The sequence below is a fragment of the Patiria miniata genome, unplaced genomic scaffold (assembly GCF_015706575.1).
Source record: "Patiria miniata isolate m_02_andy unplaced genomic scaffold, ASM1570657v1 HiC_scaffold_6, whole genome shotgun sequence".
In the NCBI taxonomy this organism is placed as follows: domain Eukaryota; kingdom Metazoa; phylum Echinodermata; class Asteroidea; order Valvatida; family Asterinidae; genus Patiria; species Patiria miniata.
In genome coordinates, this window is record NW_024037073.1 from 3,807,322 (window position 1) to 3,816,047 (window position 8,726).

The 8,726-nt window shown below is 36.2% G+C and overlaps 1 protein-coding gene across 1 annotated transcript in view; it reads right to left on the bottom strand.

Moving 5' to 3' along the window:
- Positions 1-8,725, bottom strand: part of LOC119742688 (protein phosphatase 1 regulatory subunit 37-like) — a 60,668-nt gene extending 51,943 nt beyond the window's left edge. The window contains exons 1-2 of the mRNA XM_038218849.1: positions 8,318-8,725; positions 6,826-6,923 (exon numbers count right to left, since the gene is read on the bottom strand). Coding sequence (XP_038074777.1) covers positions 6,826-6,923; positions 8,318-8,510 — 291 coding nt within the window. The 5' untranslated portion in view covers positions 8,511-8,725. The remainder of the gene's footprint in view (positions 1-6,825; positions 6,924-8,317) is intronic.
- Between the last annotated feature and the right edge of the window lies 1 nt (position 8,726).

Here is an 8,726-nt window from a genome sequence, read left to right on the forward strand (position 1 = left end):
GGGGGGGGGGGCGGATGTTGGGGTTAAACAATTTTGTGGAAGATATGCAATTTCTTTTCAACCCTGATTTCCCCCCCCCCCCAAAAAAAATGTGGATTTTTGTAAAGCTCATGAATGTTAACTGTATCAAATTCTTGTTTTTTGGTTTATTTATGCTGGTAGACAACTGGCTCTTTAAAATGAGTACATGTATTGGTAGATTTTAAATCGATGATGTGTCTCTGTTCTGTCATTACAAATTTTAAAGATGTGACTTGAGCATTTGATAATACAAAAATATACAAAATTGTCAAATGCACAACACAAAATAAGGAAATTCAGCGTTATGAAAGGACGTGTATTGTCTGTCTAACAGCCAATTAACAATGATGTACCAGTATCTCATGAAAGATTCAGAAGAAAAAAAAATGGTTCAAAACTCCTAGTCTGTAATCTCCTTGACCATTACTAGAGAATGGACATGTACATGTAAGATTAAAAAAATAATAATAATAATAATTTTCTAGTTTATTAAAGGGAAAATACAACATTTGCAAACATCAAAAAATAAAACTACCAAATCATTTTGAAATACCTTGCTGGACTGTTAGTGAATGACAGTGTAAAGCATCCTATAAAATCATGGCACCTGGTATACTGTCATTTTCAAGAAAAGTGGTATTTTTGTATCAATTTCCAATGCTGGTCGGCCGACCAGTGTTGGAAAAAACTGGCTTTTTTTCAAATACTGGCCCCAATTGATCATCGCACTTGTTTGCAATCGATTACACACCTATGAATGGGTACAAGCCAGCTAGACTGGTTCCCTGACCTTACAATTCCCCAATGTATGTAAACTGCTGTTTCTTCTTATATGGAGTCAGGGAACCAGACTACAGGAAAATGATTGTTTTTCTTGGTTTTTATAGCATTTTCGAACCCAAAACCTCAAAAAAGTCAGTGTAACTATATTTGCTATATATTTCCAACCCCCCAATTCCATCCATTTCTGAAAATTACAGCAAAAGCAAATGATGTATATTCACTTTAACTGAGCTCTTAATTTTTGAGTTCTGTCACAGACATTACGAAGTGCTGTAAAATTGCCGATATGTACTGTAGAGTCCGTCCTTTCCTCCAAATGAAATGCAGTCAACACTGAACAGTTGTCGCTACACATCTCTTATGAAAACAAATAACCCCAAAGGGGAAAAAACATCATCGAATAGGAAGTCAGCTTTAGTGATTACATTTGTACAGTGTGTGTTGACATAGTAAATAATAGTATGGGCACTAGCTAATAGGCCTACACTGTGTGAAAATTTATCCACATGATCCATACTGGAAGTGACGCATTCATGTTTTATAAAGGCACAATCTTTGACCCTGACAGTCTTTGAAGTGGACACACAAATATCAAGAATATAAACTATATTCTTGATATTTTCTTTTAGAAATTTTTGGAGCACTGCCAGCATGCCTTGATAAAAATCATCATTCGATCAAAGGCCTGATACTTTTTATGTGGAAGGAAGGATCATAGTCTAAACTCATGTCTACATGTACATGTACATGACTCTTTTCACAATCACAAGTTATTTTAAAAACATTTTAAAATTTTATATATTTTAAATTTGTTTTTGTTTTTTCAAACTAAACTTTATTTATTAACAAAATGATCTCTGACCATTGACTAAAGATAAGTTCAGAGACTAAAGATAAATTTAGCTCAGTTGGTAGAACACCGGTACGTTTTTTTCAAAGCACACAGGTTCAATTCCCACTTTGAGCAATGACTTAATTTTGGTCCATCCCAATGACTTGTTTTTTTCTTGCTTGTTTTTGTAAAGGAAGTGTTCCACAAAAAAAGTCCCAAAACTCAAAGAATCAAGAATATTTTTATCCTTCCAATTTTGTAAATGGGAGCTCAACCACTTGACTTAATGAACATGTCAACGTGAAAGGTCCCAACTGCATAAATGTAAAGCTAAGTTGAAGGAAGAGAGAATCATTCTCAGAAGTGTCAAGCCGAAGAAAAAAGGTATTTGACCGTTATATCTGAATAATTATCAAGGTAAGGTACGTGTACATGTAGGTAGGAAAATAACTTTACCTTGTAACTTTGTTTGTGTTCGTCTGCCGTGTCTGTCAGTCTTTATACTTTATTTGTTTACTTTAGGATACCTTCAATGGCTTTCTGTTTTATGAACATGTTTTATGTTAAATTAACCAATAACACATGTACACAGGAATGATGCATATATGGAAGACTGTTTGTTTTACTAGTAGGCCTACATTCTTTAACATTTTTGGCCAAATGTGGCAATAAAAAGTTTGAGGTCAGCAATTTGGCCACAAAAATCCAGGTAAGTCGGGTTAGTGTGAACACACAATTTTTGTAAAGATTTGTATGCAAACTATTAATTTTTCATATATGCAAATTATTGTTTGACACTTAATTATATTATTGTATTTTTCTTACGCAAATGAGTGTTTGACACTTAATTATTTTATTTTTTTATAGCAAATTATTGTTTGACACTTAATTATATTATTCAATTTTTCTTATGCAAATTATTGCTTGATATTTCATTTTATTATTTGATTTTTTCTTATGATATTTCAAGTCGTAGTTTTTAACAATCAACTACATCACATATAATTTACAATTCTTTGTACAATCATATCAAGCCCAGACAAGTAAACATGTACAGTTATCCACTGGGATCTTGCAGTTAATTGGCAATTATCAGACCTCATCAGAGATGCCAGAGTTCTTCTGGGACAAGAATTCCTCTACAAACAACCTGCATGCTCCAAATATAGTTCAGATACTAAAAGGGGGATTAGTGTAATCGAGACTGGTTTTTTAATTACAGGGAAAGCTCCATTTAAATTACATGTACTTATACATAAAGCACGGGTAAATATAGGGGGGTACACATTTCCCATTGTGGTTGCATTGAGAGGCTCTAAGCATTGATGAGGAGCTCGGAAAAAGCAAGACTGGACAGGAATCAGTGAAACTGAAAGGCCCGTGGCGTTCCATAGATAAGGGATTTCAAGAACCTGAGTAATGATAAGATCCTGTCTCTAGGCGTTGCTCCATTTTGTTATTTTGGCACAGGCTGCAGTGAGCAATGTGTACAGTTCTATGTCCTTGCAGTGGTGCATATTCAGGAACCAAGATCCTTGACCAGGTCCAATTTTGTACAGCTGCATTAGACAAATGTTAGAAGCAGAAATGAAGCTGAGAATTTGCTTCTTGCAAAAACTTACTTAAGCCAATCATCTTGTGCACTGTATCCTGCTAAGGACAGGTTCTCATAATACATGCTGATTTTTTATTTTTGGCATGTAAATACGATATGCTCAGTAGTATAATTTCTGCTAAGCAATTCTAGGGTGTTTTTGTTTTTATAAATGACAACAACAAAAGACGGTCTAGATTTAAAGTGGGGTGTCCATTAAACATGTTAATCAAATTGACATGCTTGAGGTCATTGTATAAATTTAGGAACTGCAGTGCACTACAAGTTAATCCAAATTTGATGACATGTTTTTATCTGAAATGTAATTGGTGTTAGTGTGTGTGGTGTACAGCAGGTGTCTTTCAAGTAACTGCAAAAACCTAGTACAGGTGTGTATGTAAATCCTGAATTAGCATTTTAGCAGAAGTGGATTTAATTTGGCATTTTTTCATCAGTCTGCATTTTAATTAGGCCTATAAACAACTACAAAGCCAGAAAAAAATCCCAGGTACTGGTAACTGGATGTATGCAACAGACCACAGGCTAATAGCTAACATACATACATGTACATGTACATGTAGTGACACTACATGTGTGTACATGTATTTTTATAATTTACATGTCCCCCCCCCCCCTTTATCTAGAGATGTTAAAAATCAAATGTGTGTACACACTACATAATAGCAAGGATGCATCTGAAACATTTAGCAAGAGTGCCCTGTCATGTAATTATGATAAAATGGTCTTTAAAGTACAATATGCTGGTACCGGTATGATAGCCTGGTTTACGGCATTCCGGTATGGCTAAATAAAGCTCTACGTCAGTACATGTACCGTACATTTCATGTTCTTCGATGTATGTACTTTTATACACATGCTGGAATATCCGCACAGAAACATAATTATGTGTATAAAATGTACAGAGTACATTATGTAGACATCACATGGTGTTCCAAAAATAGTTGTGCAAGCTGATCCTACATGTAAGTTAATTTCTCAACAACTATTTAACATTATTATTTCATCTTGATGGAGCATTAACACTCTTGTGTACATGTACATGTACATGTATATTCAGTGACAATGCCATGGAAATCTGTTCCTGCAAACCAGAGATCTACCGATAACAGGCTATGTTTTTTTTTTACCCATTCCAATGGGATTTACACAATTAGTGATATCAGTGCATCAGACAAAATGTCAGATCATGAAGACTGTCACTGTGGGCCTTTTTACTCTGATGTACATAAATTTGAAAATCCCATCCCATTGGAATGGGTGATAAAAAACATACAGTAGCCTTTTATAATCTGTTTCGATCTGTTTGAGATTTCCGGTTTGCATGAACGGATTTCCATGGCATTTGGACTGAATATACACAAGGGATACTGGTAATTATATGCTCCATCAAGATGAATTACTCATGTTAAGTAGTTTTTAGAAATTAAAGGATATTCTTGCACAACTTTTTTGGGACACCCTGTTGTGTACTGGATATTTTGGTTTTCCACAGGGCAGAGGGATTTACTGTGTGCACTGACAACTAATGTATTTATAATATAAAAATGGCTTCATTCAATGACTTCATTAGGCCCTATACGCTGCACTACAGTTTGTTTTTTAACAGGCGCAGCGCTCGGGGACTATTGATTCAGCCCAAGTGCTAATCTAGAGTGATGAGGCTGATTAATCGGCCAAAGTGCCCTCTTTTGGGCCATGGGTATGATCATATGACCTGTCCGTGGCCGCTAATGTCACTCAGAAGAAGAAGAAAAACCCAGACGTACATGTAAAGGGTTATGGCTACACTGGTACGGTACATGTACGCTGGAAGGTTTGATTACTGCATGACTTTACCTTATTACTTGGTAGCAATTTTTCCAGTCAAAACTAAAATAAGATTTGAACATTTGCATGGTGAAAATAGCAATTAGATTCAGTTGACGGTTGCACCACAAACTCACTAATAAGATTGTTACGTGGCGAAACCGTAAATTAAATCTTATTCATAACTAACTACCGGTAAGGTGGTTTACTCATTCTTATTGGTCAAGAGCCCGTCATGTGGTCGATCTTAAACGGCTGATAAACCGGCTGGCTAGTCTTAAACACTTTTTCGGTGTCACACGAATTTGGACTCCTTTGAAGTCTGGTCCCTTTTACCTTTTTTATTGGCTGAACATTTACAATCTTCACTTACCCCTCGTACACAATATGCACAATACTACCAATGAGTCCGTATTACTTGAGTCCTAAACTCACACTACACTGGCACCGCTGCGTTCTGCGTCACATCGCGCAGTACGTGCCACTCTCGCGCCAAGCTCCATATAAGGAGTTGTTTACCACTACTCGTGAGAGGCACATACCATAATATAGCTAAGAGGGGTGTTTCAAAATCATGAAGTAAAGTTGTTGAACAAAATCGTTGGAAATTTATAATTTTGACTTGTTTTGACTTTTTGACTTAAAATGTGTTCATGAATGAGAATGTCACTTTGTGCTTGGCCGGTATTAAACAAGTCTGTTTTAGACCGGTTTGGGGCCTGGTCGCCGATAATGTCCCTCACAGGTCTTCGACTCGTCCATTCCCCAAACCGGTCTTAAAATGAACTTTTTAAAACCTGCCAATCACATCTTTATTCCCTTACTAAAAATGACATACATTGTAGTAATTTGTATCACACCCCAGGAAAATAATCTTGTTGATATCAGTGAATGCACTCCACATATGTGCAAATGCCTTGCTTTAACCAACTTAATGTTACGGTAGCTAATGTCGTCAAAAAATGTGAGCACCTTGCACACCCAATTCCTTAGTGTTTAAAAGTGTGAACAAGCGATTTATGACAGTCATAAAATCCGAAGAAAAAACTTGGTCAAAGTATGGCATACAGTGTATTTATGGTCAAGGACACCATGCAGATAATAAATGAATGAGACATCCAAGATCATGTTACATGTAGCAATGTAAAATGAGAGTACTGAAACTAAAGATTCAGAGATCAGAGGTGTACACAATTCAATATGATACCTTTATTTTCCCATTTTATCTGATAAACTGTAGACCTACAGATTATCTTAAGGTATTGCATGTGTACGTATATCACTGAGTAAATCTGACCAATTTCCAAGGTCTGGTATACAGTTTGAATCATAAACGTGTATGATTTTCCCATTTGTGTGATATTTGAGGAGGGTAAACCTATTATTTTCTTTTCATGTGGCCCATGGTTTTCATTTAGTCAAATGAACTAACAATTTCTACAATGCTCTAATCTACAAAGAAGGGGGAAAATGGAGATTCGCTAAAGGTTTAAGAATATGTATCACCAAACAAAACATTTTGTCGTTTTCATTGTCATTTAACCCCGAATTTTCCATCAAAAAATCCAAACGCTGCACTCTATCCACTGCAATCCTGATGTTTTTAAACCTCACTTAACTACCTGGGTGAGTCTCATAACCTACCGGGTAAAAGTGGATTTTTGTTCTCTAATAGTAATAGGGGAATAGGGCCTGTACCTATACAATTGCTGGACTCTCAATACACCCAGTGCACTGAGAACTCCAAATGTTTCGGACTCGGGCATACCTGTAACTGTTGCACAACTTTGTTGTTTGGTTTGACTTTCATTGTGTAGCATGCTGCCTGATACACGGCCTGAAGTTCCTCTGTGCTTGTACCTTTTGCTGAGAGAAAGTAAAAGAAAAGAAGAAAGGAAATTATTTTTAAAATAAACTTTGAAGAAAAAAACTGTAACGCAAGAATTCTGCACACAGTGGTAAAAAGTGCAGAAGAGTAGCCTACAAAAAACTAGGAAAGAATGTATTATCCAGAGGCCACTTCAGTGGTTGTGTACAAAGTCTATGGAGAGTCAAGACATTTTTTTAGTATTTCCTAACAAAATGGATGTTTCTCAGTCCCAGATTCACGTCTTATTGTCATTTTTGCAATGACTGACCTTTACTGAGTGATCAATATAAAGAAAAAGCGCGCCAGGTTGCAACATTCTTTCCAAAACTACTTCATCCTCCGAATCTGCTTTGATAAAAAATTTAGTTGACCACTCCCAGCCACACCTCCAAGTTAAGACTTCTTGTCCTTTTGCGCTTACTAAATTTATGTTTTACCTTATTTATTTTTCTCTCTGTGAATGAAGACTTGAAGTGGAAATATAATTTAAGAAATGGAGAAAGAAAATGACCCTATTCTGCTAAGTATTTAGTATGCTAATTCCAAGATCCAAGGGAACAGTGGAAATATTTTTCTAATTTCGTCATATACATACATGTATGTACATTGTACATGTATGTATCTGCCATTGTTGTAAAGTAAAACTGAGGCTTCAACATTTTCTCTGCCTCAAGACAATGACTTCAACAAATCTTGAAGTTGTAACGTACACACTGCTGAGTTAAACAAACGACACTGATCACTAACTGCAATCTAGCATGTCTAGGGGCAGATCCATTTGGATCATTAGGGGGGTCTAGCGGCCTAGTGCATGTAGTGGGGGGATTTTAAAGGAATCGGCTGTTTTTTTTCTAAATGATTTTCCTATTTTGTGCCCCGAGAGGGAGATTTAGACGACCACCTGTCCTGTAGATCCACCACTGAAATCTGTCAATCTACTACACGACTGAGCTATATTTCCAATTTAAATCCCATGTTCATCCATTTTGGAGTATTTATAACGATTAACATTAAAATCACAATTAAAGGAAAGAATGAAATACATGTAGTCAGACATATAGTAAGGGCATCCAATACAATTTACAAAGTACAATATGTCCAACATGGGAAGTTTTGAAAAAAAAATCAGGTTTGTTAACGAAACTGGAATAGTTTATCCTCTTATCACAAAGAAATGAATTACTTTTACACCTTTTTGCAATTACTGACCACCACTCACGTTATTGTAAGTATGATGAAAAATTATAAACATTATTAACATTGTGATTACAATTCAAAAACGGTTTATTTCAATTCAGAAGACATGGCAGAAAAATTGCCACATCATGACGAACATGACGAATGACGATTTAAACTTAAACTTAAAGAGACATAATCACCGAATCCTTACCATGTCTCCATGGGTTAGGAGGATCCACTTTAACTGAAACAATATCCCCCTCAGGAAAATTGACGTGTCTGCCAGGCAATTTGTGCTTCTTGGAGGGCGATACATTGGGCGACATACCGTCCTCGCTACCACTCCCCTCCGCCGTAGCCGCCGGCTTAGTCGGTCCGTGAATTACGCTAGCCTGAGAAGCCATTTACGATGACTTCGCACTCAAACAGCTGTCGAAGAGCATGCCCCTGTGCGGCAAAAATTATCAAAAATACATTCAGATGTCTTCAGTTAAGTCATCTAATTAGAATCACATCCTGTCCTGAGTCACAGATTGCGTATTTTACTGCAATATTAATGACCAAAAAAATTCATCAAAAATCTTCGAACGTGGAAAACGCCATGTTTACATTTGTGTGTG